Source organism: Cheilinus undulatus, linkage group 18 (assembly GCF_018320785.1).
Source record: "Cheilinus undulatus linkage group 18, ASM1832078v1, whole genome shotgun sequence".
Taxonomy (NCBI): domain Eukaryota; kingdom Metazoa; phylum Chordata; class Actinopteri; order Labriformes; family Labridae; genus Cheilinus; species Cheilinus undulatus.
This window is the reverse complement of record NC_054882.1, coordinates 18,385,461-18,398,861: the sequence shown is the minus strand read 5'-3', so window position 1 is coordinate 18,398,861 and position 13,401 is coordinate 18,385,461. Positions and strand designations below refer to the sequence as shown.

Genomic DNA, 13,401 nt, shown 5'->3' with positions numbered 1-13,401 from the left:
GTTATTAAATGCTGCTGCTATTTAATAAACATGTAAATGATCCACATTATTTTATCTTCTCTTTAAGACATTCTCATCAAGTTGAGTTGTAAACTTCTTTCTTTAGGTGCGGTTGGCTTCTTCCGGGGATTTGAGCAACCTGCTGGTAGGCAAGCCCACAGCAGGCTGGAGGTGAGATCACTAATTCTATATCATAAACACCTCTAAAAATACCCTCAGTCTAATCCCTTATTATTGCAGGACTTCCTCATTGTTTGCTTTTAGATACAATTGATCAGCTGCAAAGTAAAGTCCTTACTTCAGTCCACCAAAATTACAAATATATTTCATTTGCCTTTGTATTAACTGTGTTTGTTCAGATATCAGGGGGAAGAACGAGGCATCCAGGCTTACTACAAGCCCTCCTCCAGCCCGTCTGTCCACGGTTTTCTCGGGGCCGGGGAGCTGAACAGACCTGTGGACAGTCTGTGGAACATAATCTGCCAGCTGTCCAAGAGCCACATGTACAATCAGTCAGTCCGTTCAGTCTGGACACGACCACTAGATGACAGCACTCAGCTGGGTGAGCTATCATGTCTGCATAGTTAACATCCTCATATAGTTCCTATATATCAAAATACAAGTGGTAGAATATAACAAAATATCTAAATTCAAGAACTGTTTAGTTGATATTAATGTACTTTACTGAAGTGATTCCAATTCATGCAGTTTTATTTAGTGACAAATTGCTGGAGTTAATCCTTTAATGTGAATTTTCTTCAACAGTGACTTTCTTTTTGCCACTCTCACATAAAGCTTTCACTGTTGAAGAATCTGGGAAGCGGTTGATGCTCACAACTCCTTTAGAGTAGTAATAGGTGTCTTGGTGGCCTGTCTCACTAGTTTCCCCCTTGCACGCTCACCCAGTTTGTGAGGACATCCTGATCTAGGCAGATTTACACGTGCCATATTCCTTCCATTTCTTGATAATGGATTTAACTGAACTCTGGGGGATGTTCAGTGTCTTGGATTTTTTTTTTTATATCCATCCTCTGACTTATACTTTTCAATAATCTTTCATCTGAGCTGCTTGGAGTGGTCTTTTGTCCTCACGGCGTAATAGTAGCCAGGAATACTGATTAACTAGTGACTGGACCTTCCAGACACGTTTCTTTATACTACAATCATTTGAGACACATTCACTGCACTCAGTTTATCCTCATTTTCATTAACTGTGAGATTACTAGCACCAGTTTGCTACACCTCTGCTGGATTAGGTCAGTCACCTTAAAGGGGGTTAATTTTTATGCACCACCTATTTTATATTCCATTTTTTGTTTAATTGATATTACTTTGTGAGATCTGTTTTTACTTTGACATTAAGAGTTTTTTTTGGTCAAAACATCAGATTATATAGACCATGATTGATTTATAAAATCAGTAAAAGGGTAAACATCCAAGGGGCTGAATACTTTTTTTATAGGCACTGTATGTTTTCTCTGTAAACACCACCTGAAACTTTTAGACAATACAGAAATAAATGGCAACCAGTGCATTTAATTTGCTGTGGCTAGAGTTTACCGAGCAAATGATATTGGTATTTTTGCAAGACTATGTGGAAAATAATTCTGTTTTTGTCTATGCTGCAGAGTTATTTTTCATCTATTTTTGCAAGGTGTTTATGGCCCCTCAGAATGTCTTAACCAAAAATGAAATGTCAGCATTTGTTAGCCATTTGTTATACTGTAAAGAACACAGTCCCATACATCAACTCAGTTCTTACACCTGCAGTATGTTGCTGACCTTTGAAACATTAGTTCTTTTCTGCTCTGCTCTCTTTAATTTGGCTGTTTTAGTGCCAGTTAGTATAGATCCTTATATTTTAACTTGCCTTTTTAATATTTGGTATATTTTTTTTAATATTGGAAACCAAACTGCTTTCCACAGTTTTGGCAAAAAAGTTCTGTCTAGTGTATATTTTCCTTCATTTACATAGTAACATCATCTATTTATTCTTGTATTTTCGTTCAGTGTACATACTGACAGATCCGTCCTCCTGCCACCTCAGCCAGCCGCGAGACTTCTGCTGCATCAGCACTGAATCCAAACGGGTAAGCACAGCTGTGAAATGAACCAGATGATCCTGGTCATTCCTGCTGGTCGCTCTTGTAACGGGTCCCCTGAGTGTTCGCAGCTCAGTTGCAGGCTTTATTACTCTTCATTGTGAAGATGAAAACACACTTTACTGACATATGGTGTTGAAGAAACTTAAATTGGACTGTGATATATATTTTGTAAGCAAATAAAATTTCTGATAAACATTGCTGTTTACCCTTAGCATCGAGAACCAGCTGTGTAGACAAATTAAGCTTATAGGAATTCACTGAATATAAGCAACATTCACCCAGAGGAAGGAAAAAAAAGGAAAGAAATGTACCAGCTGCTAGTTATCTGTCTTTGGCCCCTTCTGATGAAATAGCTAAACTGTCTGTTTTGTTTATACTTTTCTCACTTTTTGCCTCAGGGTGGCCGCTACATCCTGGCGATGCAGTCTGTGTTTGAGGAGTCTCTGCCTCGTCCTAGTGTAGACGCCGTCCGAGGGGAGATGATGCCCAGTTGTTGGATACTGCAGCCAGTCAGGCATAATGGAAAGGAAGTCACCAGGATCATCTACCTGCTACAGGTAAAATATGCTTCCTTTAGGTTCGTTCTTTTATTAGAAACGTCACTGCATTTCTTAGCTATTTTACTTTGGTTATCATAGACAATAATGGCTCCTTTTGACTGATGTAGATTTCACAAAACCTACCTCTGACACAGGCCATTGGAGAACAATAAGTCTTGACAACTTACAGCATTGCAGTGTCATTTAGCAGAGGCTTTTGTCCAAAGTGACATACATCTCAGAGTAAGTACATCACTAGCAAAGATCTAGTGTGTAGTGTTTTGAATTTGATGCAAGCTGCCGCCAGGGTAGAGAGATGAACAGTGGAGTGACATGTACTGTCTTGGGTTGGTTGAAGACCAGATGTGCTGCTGTGTTCTGTATCATCTGCAAAGGTTTAAATGTGCACACAGGGAGCCCCGCCGGTAATAAGTTGCAGTAGTTGATAACATGATATTACAAGCTCCTGTACCATGAGCTGTATCAGGTAGGGTCTGATGTTGGTCATCAGTCAGGACACCCAGATTTCAGGCAGACTTAGTGGGCATACATTAATTCGATCCAAGCTGGATATTGATTTGATGTTGTATGGTGGAATGATGATAAGCTCAGTCTCGGACAGGTTGGGCTGAAGGTGTTGTTCATTCATTCAGAAATATCAGCAAGGCAGGAGCCTAGCTAAGACAGTTGTGTCATCTGGTGGAAAGGATAGGAACATCTATGTATCGTCTGCATAGCAGTGACTTTACAACCCTGCGTGTGGCGCAAAAGGCCTAGCGGTTAGACTGCGCCCCACATATGCAGGCAGCTCAGGTTCAAGTCCAGCCTATGGCTACTTTTCCGCGTGTCTCACCTCCACTCTCTTATCCCTGTTTCAAACTCTATCCACTGTCCTTCTCTAAAAAGGCAAAAAAAAAACCAAAAACATCTTCATAAAAAGTTCTAACCCCGGGAAACATACAAAGAATTCCAGCAAGATGAGTCATCAGCTCACTATGAACTGCCAAATTAATAAGATAGCAGCTTTTTGTTTTGCCTTCCAAAGACAGCAGCATATCCCAGAATGCTATATTTTCAGTCTAGCCTACGTTTTTTAATTGGCCTGGTAAAACTGTACAATCATAAACCAGGGATTCTGAGTGATATTCTTCTGAATGCAACCTTAGAATCATGGACAAATAAATGTTGGCTTAGTAAGAACAGCATGTTTGATAATTATTCAACTAATTGGGCCAGTTAATAATGATGTAGAACATAGGTTTCACACATTCAGGTGGGAAAATAAAAGTAAAGCACTAAAAATAAGGTGAATGTATGATAATTCCTGCATTATGCCCACTCCAGATTGGGCTTTGAGGTAATTGCAGGTGACTAACAAGTTCCTGTCCCAGGCTGTGTGGAAGCAGAAGTTGGTAATCAAAACTGGACCTGCGCTCTAGACTATGATCCAGTCATCTGTTAAAACTAGATTCAGTTTATCAGAAAGTTATAGATTTTTTCAATTATATCCTTTAATTCAGAGTATTTGTATGCCTCTATTTACAGCACTTGTACAGAACTCTGCATTTGTTATGGACTTAAATTATAAATGGACTAGAGCTTGGAGTGCTTTCCTAGCCTGACTAATCAAAGTACTCTCACACTGCAGGTCACGCTTATGCATTCACTCCACAGTCGCACACTGATGGTGGAGGCCGCTATGTAAAGTGTGCATGAGTATTCGTTAATCCCATTTACACACATTCATGTACTGTACATTAACATGCCACTAATTTAGCAGAAGGAACAAATTGACATGTTACTTAGGGTACAAAACCTTCTATTTAGAGACACCTAATTCCACCACTGAGCCACATCCACCCATTTTGGTCCAAAGCAGTTAGAAAGTGAAGATTACAGTATTGTTCCATCCGTGCTGTTTATTGTTGCCAGTGGGTTCTGAACGTGTTTATCTTTGATCTTTACCCCCCAGGTGGACTTAGGAACTCCATCTTTTCCTCACCGATTGTTAAACACTGTTGCCAGAAGACAAGCGGCTGTCATTGCTGACCTTGATGTTTTCCTCGCTTCGTAAATCCCTGGGATGAAGACACATTAGCTGTGAGCACTTAGACTAAACTGTCTCCAGCAGGGAGTTAGTCTGTCTTTTACTTTTGCACCTGAAAACTATTTACTTGACTTTTTTTAATTCTAAGAGCACTGTTACATTGATTTTTATTTTTTAAAGTTGAAGCAGCTTTTTTGCATGAAGGTATTTTTTATATTAAAGATTGAAACTGTGTTTTTATATGTGTAATGTACAGTATCGCTTGTAACAATCAGATTTCCTTTTTTATTATTATTTTTTTATTTTTTCTACCAAAGATTAGTAAGAAGCCTTAGGGAACCACTTGAAATGACATTAAGCTTGATAATTAGATAGCGACTGCTTCAAAGATTCCCCATTAAATCCATTTATTGATCTTAAAAAAAAAAAACAAAGGTAATTTCTTATGTCAATCATAGCTTAATTGTATCAGCAGTTCAGCTCCCAAACAGTTCAACACTATGATGTTGGCTTTTTTTTTTTTTTTCAATTTTATGACATGGAGCTGATATGTTAGAGTTTATAAGGTCAGTTACATAGCTTTAGCAGAAAATACAAGGTCATACTTTTTTAGTCAGTGGTGGTTATTTACTAACCTACTGTTTTATGAATACAAGAAAGTAAATGTAGCCCAATTTAAGCTCATATTCAGAAGCAATACAGCTTTTCCTCGGATCTAATTTAAACATTTTTCTAAGAAGCAAAGATATGTAAGGTATGTACTTATTTCCTCAGGCATTGCATATTTTAACCACTGAAAGTTGTTAATTCAGCAGAGAATGAACTTCTGAAGCAAAAAGGGAAAGTATGAACTTTTTAGAGGAGATGGATCATCAAAAAAGGTTAAAGAAAGGAAAGTTTAACTTTCCTGGAGAGGGTTGGTTTGCAACACTTTTCAAATCTATATGATTTTTTTCTGTTATATTTCCTCAAAAAAACACTACCAACTAAAAACAACTTTAACCCATTAAAGCCTGAAAACACCAATTAAAGCCAGGAATTTCTCATTTTTTTGGATCTGAAATGTTTATTTACCTTTCTACTGAAATTCAAAATAATCCAAATTTCCATTAAATTTAACATATATGTATTTTTTGTATCTCATTCATTCATTGGTGACTGATAATCCACTTGATGGCATTTTTTATCATTTAGCAGATTGTATTTAGAAGTTTTTTGAGTAATTTATTGAGCATGTTAACTAGATGGAGGTATCATAAAAGTATGTATCAAATATGATACAACAGGCTTTAAGGGGTTAAAGGAATATTTTAGTGTTTTTTAAATTGGGTTATGTAAGGTACTTGGTTGTAGTAGCGGCATTGGTCTCAGATGATTTTAGTGTAAGTTGCCCCCTGGGCTGGTTTTGTCATTTTATCTTCAGAAAGTTGAAGCAGGTTGGTAAAACACAGACGTTCAGTAAAGCTGGTAAATTTAATCTGATTCAGACACATGTTTTGAGTCACATCACTCACTTAGAAGTTGTCTTGACTTTTGGTCTGATCGTGCATTGTTTGTTGTGCAGTGTACAGGGGGATACGATGGCTGACCACGACCTGCCTATTGCCCAACCAGTTGCTCTTGACTGGTTGGATGGATTTCTGATATGTTTGATATTTTAGTCGTAAGACTCCCCACACTTCCACAGTTATAGCAGCACCAAAAGCAGAATCCTCAACACTGAGGGAATTTTGTTCCTTTGTGAAGTGTTTCACAATGACCTAAATCAGCTTTTTCATGCTTTTCCGCATGTCTCTCAACTGGTTGGCCACCTTCACAGAAACCACTTAAATTCATTTAATTACAATTTTGTCTCATACAGTTGATCAGATACGCTGAGGTGGGTGAACACGTAGCCAGTTGCATGCAGCCTGCAGTGCAAACAGTGCCAAACACAGAGGCCTTCTGGGTAAAAAAATTTAAACACCTCAGACATTTTCACTTTAGCAAACAATTGAGCAGACATTGCTTTTTGGCCCATTTTTACCTAAAACTCACTAAATACCCATCTGTAGCACTATATAGCCTAACTTCCCTGCTGCTACTACCAGCAAGTCTTCTCAAAGGGGCAACACTGAAATCCCTAGAGACTAATGCCACTTCTATTGCCAACAATGCCAAGTACATCATATGGCCCAGCTTCAAAAATACTGAATATCCCTTTAAGTAAAAAAAAAAAAAAAAAAAAAAGAAAACACAGGAAATGCCTTGTTTTAATGTCAAATGTAATATTTAGCTCTCTTCACTGTAACAATGATTGCCATACTGTCTTTAAGCTATATTTTGGATAATACGCAGGTGTATTGAAGAATTTAAGAGAATGATTGTTACTTTATCTGTTTGGGCAAATGTAAAAAACAATAAACAGCACTGTTTTGTAGCAAACAAGAAGATGAGTTTAAAAGTCAGGAAATTTTCAAATAAGACGTCTAAAACAGTTTTAAGCCAAAGGTCTCAGATTCCTTTAGGCATCTGACCTACTGAAGTGGCCTTAAGCAAAGTGCTTTAGAAACCTAGGATGGTGCTCTCCAACTGACCCTGACCACTGACCTCCCTGTTTGATTTTACTGTAATAAGTAGAGAACAAAAAAGACACACTACGGTACCCTAAATCTGCATAAGTCTGAAGGCCTTTGTTCTCACCTGTTCAAGAAGTTGTATTTATTTTGTTCCTTTTGCATTCAGTTTGAAATGCTGTTGAATGTGTGTTATAGTTATCGTGTTTGTAAGCAAAGCTCGGTGCTGTGTTGCACAACATATTAATGCATCCATTAATGTTTTATATTGTTTTACTTTGTACAGTGTTGAAACTATGCAGAATCAAAGGCAGGACTGTTGTCGGGTCAAAGCTGGATCGACTGAATCCAGATATGAAGCCATACTATTTACTGAAGGTTCACAACTGTTTGGGCGTTACAGTTGTGACTAAAACTTCACCTGGGAGCCAAAGAAAAAAAAAAAAAAAAGATACTGAAGTGGACACAGATTGAAGGAGCATAGAACTTTTCATACTGATTTTGTTTATGTCTTCCTATATATTTTTTTAAGTGCCTATTTCATTGTGTACAAAGTATGTATTGTTATTTATGCATTGATGAATTGTAAATGTATTTTATTATAAATGTTCAGCTTTGTTTGGCCTGCTTGTTTGGCCATTTTTGAGTACAATACATATTTTAAAGAAAATGTTGTTGCGTTTTTAATGTGGAGACCTTTCCAGTGGACCAAAACTCTGTCAGAAGCTTGAACTGGGCCTTTTAACATCCCTCATAGACGTTAAAAAGGACATGTACTTGTAATTTTTGGGAATTTGTTTGGGACGTTTAGGGGACTTTTTGTTTATTTCATTTATAGATTTTTTTGGTAATGTGTACATTTTTGGGAATTTAATGATACCGTTTTGGGGGGTTTGTTTTGAAATTTTGGAGAGCATTAAGATTTTCAGGAACTTACATGGAATTTTGGGGATTTCTAAAATTGAAATATTCAAGCTTGAGGATGAAGTTTCACTGAAATATCTGGGGGGTGCTTTTTATGGTATGCTTAAAAATGTGTTTCAGAGTTTTCACTGAAATTTTAGGTAATTTCTTGGAGATTTTAGAGAATTTGTATGGATTTGGGAAAGGAAATTTTCCAACAAATTCAGAGCTTTTAGAGAAGACTTTGTTCTTGCTTAGTCTTAACAAGTCCTTACGGTCTGTCATCAGAAAAACAGGAAAAATACTCCATAACAACACACAGATCCACTGCTGTTTCTTTTTCTTCAGAAACCAAACCTTCAGACATTTTTGGTAAAAAAAAAATCCTGTTTGAAGATCTGGTCCTTCTTATCCTAAATAAATGGGATAAACTAAAAATGTATTCCAAGAAAACGCCCAAGTCTTACAAGGTTAAAAAAATATGTATCGTTTAAATGCAGTCCTCTATGGAGTCAATAATCCCTACTAAATGTCATAGATTCTCAGAGTCATATGAAAATGTTTGAGAAAATACATAAGTGTAGTTTTTGAAGCATTTCGTTTCACATTGTCCACAGGATGTAGAGCATCCTTTCAAATGAGAGGATCTTTGTCCAGTACTTGTCTCCATGTCCAATCTTCCTTCACGCTGTTCAGTGTGTAAATGGCATTCAGAGGCAGCAGTGGAGGTGACATTTCTGAAAGGGTCTGGGTGGGTGTTGTGTGTGCGATTAGAGCCCTGTCTGGGCGGGGAGATGTGAAGTAGGTGGGGGGGGGGGGGGGCACGGTAGATCAGAAGTGTCTGCCATTTAGAGTCACCAGCTCATGTCAGGAATGTCCGTCCCTGCCTGCACACAGATCATGTACTGGATGCGCCCACTTTATTTTTAACCCTGCAGGGTGGGTCAGTCGCTGGCTTTCGGGAATGATCGTGGAGCGCGCGGCGCCTGCAGCCCCTCTCCCTCGTCCCCCGTACCCTCCTCGCGCTGTGGAGACCAACGTCCGCACTGACCAGGACCCCGCTGTTTCAATGGGATTATAATTGTTTTATTGGCAGGGCGAAGCTTCAACATAAGCACTCCAGGACAGAAGAACTTCAAGAAACAAGTAAGCTGAAATTCATGACAGAGCAAGGTGAACTGTTTAATGTTTCTTTTGAAAAAGAAACTGCCAAATTAGTGTTGGAAGGCAACTTTACCGGGGCTATTAGCACAAGTTGTCCTTGTTTGAAGAGAATTTACAAGTTTCCGCCAAACCACCTGTTGTAGGCTGCCATTTCAAAATTACGACATAACCTTTGAAAAGATAATATAAAATACACACGAATTAACCCCTGCATTTTATTTAAAATTGAAATAACAGCTGGTGTTTATTTGCTATCAGTTTGTTATCTTTCCATTACGAGCAAAGCGCGTTGAAAGTGCGCACAGTGACGTCTAGGCGCATGGTTGTGCGTGTCCAAGTAGGTGTTTTTAAAGGGAGGACGAAGTGAAGAAATACTTGGCAGTAATGGAGAATGAGAAATACTACGTCATATTAAATACTGTATGTAGAAATCAAAATAAATGAATTCCTCTTAAAAATTGGTTAAAACAGTGAAACTCTCCATTAAATGTCATTCACACTGTTTAAGTGAAGAAGCCTTCTAGTGTTGTTTGCTAGGTTTTGTTTTGTAGGTTGCTGTTTTATTAATGCATGTCAAACTTGAAAAAAAAAACCTTGGAAAAATGATGTAAAAGCATTTACATTTTGGATTAATTCTCTATACTTTAAGACCAGTGGTTCTCAACATAGGGTCAGGACCCTTTGGGAGTCTCCAGATACCTTCCAAAAACAAAGAATATTTTTTATTTTTTTTTAATTGTATATTTTACCCACTTTTATAGAAATATATGTGTAAAGTTAATTAAATGTAATATAAAAACTTGGTCATTTCAGGGAGATTTATGCTGAAATTAAAATAATGTTTAAAAAATCCTGTAAAAGTCTGCACATGGCTATTCTTGAATGTGCACTTTCAGGTACAGTGGGGGTCCCTGTTCTCTTGCACCTTTATTTTAGGAGGTACAAAAGTTTGAAAAGTCCTGCTTTTTTTGGCTGTTTGCCTTAATTTTGGTAGAACAGCCTAAGTGAGTCAGGAATGTATAATATTTTTAAAAGATATATACGTAATTTACCTCAAGTTTTACATGCAAAAATTGAACTGTTTTTAAAAAATGTATTTTTTCCCCAAAATGACTTGAAAACCTACATGAAAACCGAAAATAATGACGTAAAAGTACCTACATTTTCAATTCATCTGCCGTACTTTAGACCAGTGCTTCCCAAGTGTGGGCCGAGGACTACTGGAGGGCCCTGGAGGTCCTTCAGGTGGGCCACCACAGCTCATTTAAGATAAATTAAAATCATAAGCATGGTTTAGAATAGAAATCACATTAGTTTAGGAGATTTTAAAGCTAGAATTAGGGAACATCTGACCAGTGTATGCTCATTTTTTTTTTTTTACTGAAAGCTGCTGAGTTGTTGATTGATGTAACCTAGATTTTGTATTTATTTATTTTTGGGCTTTTTTGCCTTTATTTGAGAGATGGGACAGTGGATAGAGCTGGAAAGAGGGATGAGAGAGTGGGGAATGATATGCAGTGAAAAAGCCACAGGCCAACTGAAACCCAGACCGCCCATATCAAAAAGGCACAACAGGCCATCTGTGCACCAGGTGTACTCCTGGTTGAATAAAGACTAAGTACAAGTTAATGATTCTAGAAATAGTCCAGATCTAAAACAACCTCAGCGAGAGGACTGAATTTACATGCCACCCTTTTTTGTCACTGAATCAGTGTCACAGTTTAATTGGTGTTGGATTAACTAGGGACAATCCATACAAGTCCACTAACTTCCTGATTCTATGAATCTATGGGTGCTTTTGGGGACATAATGTTACTTGAAAAGAGCTTGTGGAGTTGCAAAGTATGATTAAAAAGATGAATACTTGAAAAGAAAATATAAGCGACTTAACAAATGTCTGATCAAAAACATGCAAACAATGGCGGCTTGTTAATTGTACTTCATCACTCTGCAAACCCTTTTCTAAATAAAGTTTATGTCTCTGAAGGCACTGATAACTATTATAGTTGGGAAGCAGCAGTGAAAAGGGATGTTTGAAGTTATTTCAGTCGTCACAAGTCCAGTGAAGTAACTGGGTGTTATGTTTTGGGTGTATGAGGGTTTGGTGGACCTCGGAGAATTCAGGTTTCAAATTTGACAGTAGCAAGTTTGGGAAAGTCTGCTTAAGATCATTTAATTCCACCTTTGATTAACTAACCCAAGTACTTTCCATGTACTTTCCATGATCGCATGGTTGCCTCAAGGCGACCATAGATGTTTATCCCATCCTTGATCGGAAACAACGTGCTGGCCTCTCAGTAACAAAGACATAAAATATTCTCTGAGCAAAACAGACCTTCCTCCTCATTCCCCTTAAAAGGACAAGTGTGTGTCGCCACGTCTGGTTGAGCAGGGACTGAAGTGTAAACACTCTCCAGGAATAGTTTACTATTGATTCCTTATAGCCTCTCACAAGATCAGGCTCAGGCATGCTGAAGTCAAAACAGAACTGACCACAACAGAGGGACTTTCTCACTGCTGGTGTTCATAATCGATGTACAGCATGCTATGCTGTCACAATAATAGAGGTGTGTTTTGTGTTGATATTTACAGGTTGAAGATAGCATCAAAGCTGCAGACTTTGGTGGTCATTCAATCCAGTAAGCAGCCTCCTCTTCCGTCCATATTGATCCCTCTCCACTTTGTGTTTATGTCTCCGATTTACTCTCTGCAGGACCACAGGCCTCCCTCTCCTCAGTTCAGTTGCTGCTGCTGCTGCTGCTACAGTTTCACACGCTGTAGGTCCCCCACATTTACACCACACCCATCTCTTATTTCAGCCTCTTCTCCTGACTCTAAATAATGTGCTTCCTATAGCTAATGTGTTTCTGCTCCTCAGAGTGCATCCTCCAGCAGCTTACTTACAGCTGCGAGCACGCTTTGCAAGGTTATTACTCATCTCCCAGGTGCTGATTTGATGCTTATATTGTACATGTTTGTTTGCGATGTAGTTTTGCAGTAACAGCAAAGGAGAAAAATAGGGGCTACTTAATTAAAAAAAATCACAAGCAGCGGAAAAGTTATGAAAGAAAAGCTATTTCACGCCTCGCAAACAAGGAATTGTTTTGTTTATGTTCTTACTCAGCAAATCTTAAGGGTGAAAATCTCATTCACACCTTTTTATCTATTTCTCAAAAGCTGCAGAAAATATTTGCATAGCAGCATCCACAGTAACATGAGCTTACACTTTTTTGTCAGCTTTTGCAGTGCTTGGAAATGTGGAGAAATTCCAGGTGGAAATTTAATCATCCCTCTTGACATTTATACAACTTTTGAGAAATTAAGCAGCTACCCTTACTCATAAGCTTACAATGTGCTGCTAAAATATATGTATTTACTGATACATGTGCTGCTGACATTTTATCTTCTATGGCTGATAGTAAGAGTTACAGTGAAGTTCTGAAGTATTAGAGAATTTGTTTTATCAGTAGAGGCCAATAGGGGCAATCTTTGCCAACTTCATACTGCAGAATAACTGACAGTGTTAATATTAATTCTTCTTTATGTCATTTATATGTCTGTGATTTTATATTTGTTAAACTCAGACGCAATAAAACTAGAGATTTAGTACACTATCATCAACTATTTTGTTTAACTGCCAGACATTAAGTGAGTTATGGCTGAATGATGCACTAACTTTGCCACCTTTTCTTTCCTGTGCCATCTAAGATTACAAACCTTGATTTTTGCTATTTAAATGCCTACATCAGATCTGATTTAGTAATAACAGCACACGGATCTGCAGGGGGCTAGCCTTCTGGTTCCCAGGCTCAGATTGACTTTGAAGCTGACTGAAGAACATTTGCTGTCAGGTTATCATTAGGGGTCATATGCATCTCCTTTTTCTCCTTTCTTATCCAGTATCCACACTTCTATTTCAGGAACGTATATTTAAATTCCACGGGCTCTCCCATGATGTTAATGGTACTAGAAAAGAAAGAAGTTAAAGCTCAACACCATTTCAAGAAAGCAGGTTTACATTATGAAACTGTCTCCTTTTACTGAGGCTCAAATTTCACAATGAATATTTTTGTTTTTTTTAGTAAGTA

At 38.0% G+C, this 13,401-nt stretch overlaps 2 protein-coding genes across 9 annotated transcripts in view; both read left to right on the top strand.

The window, feature by feature from the left end:
- Nucleotides 1–7,906, top strand: part of stard9 (StAR-related lipid transfer (START) domain containing 9) — a 64,062-nt gene extending 56,156 nt beyond the window's left edge. For 2 of the 3 annotated variants that reach the window (XM_041812221.1, XM_041812219.1), the window contains exons 28-32: nucleotides 107–171; nucleotides 360–562; nucleotides 2,011–2,090; nucleotides 2,504–2,662; nucleotides 4,617–5,804. In XM_041812221.1, coding sequence (XP_041668155.1) covers nucleotides 107–171; nucleotides 360–562; nucleotides 2,011–2,090; nucleotides 2,504–2,662; nucleotides 4,617–4,718 — 609 coding nt within the window. In that variant the 3' untranslated portion in view covers nucleotides 4,719–5,804. Of the gene's footprint in view, nucleotides 1–106; nucleotides 172–359; nucleotides 563–2,010; nucleotides 2,091–2,503; nucleotides 2,663–4,616; nucleotides 5,805–7,532 lie in introns of those variants that run through there. The other variant, XM_041812220.1, reaches the window with a different exon arrangement.
- A 1,081-nt stretch (nucleotides 7,907–8,987) lies between these two features.
- The window catches only part of sptb (spectrin, beta, erythrocytic), a 72,653-nt gene continuing 68,239 nt past the window's right edge, over nucleotides 8,988–13,401 (top strand). For 3 of the 6 annotated variants that reach the window (XM_041813556.1, XM_041813559.1, XM_041813561.1), the window contains exons 1-2: nucleotides 8,988–9,295; nucleotides 12,027–12,090. The gene's annotated coding sequence lies outside the window, so the exon portion shown is untranslated. Of the gene's footprint in view, nucleotides 9,296–11,905; nucleotides 11,953–12,026; nucleotides 12,091–13,401 lie in introns of all 6 variants that reach the window. The other 3 variants (XM_041813560.1, XM_041813558.1, XM_041813557.1) reach the window with 3 other exon arrangements.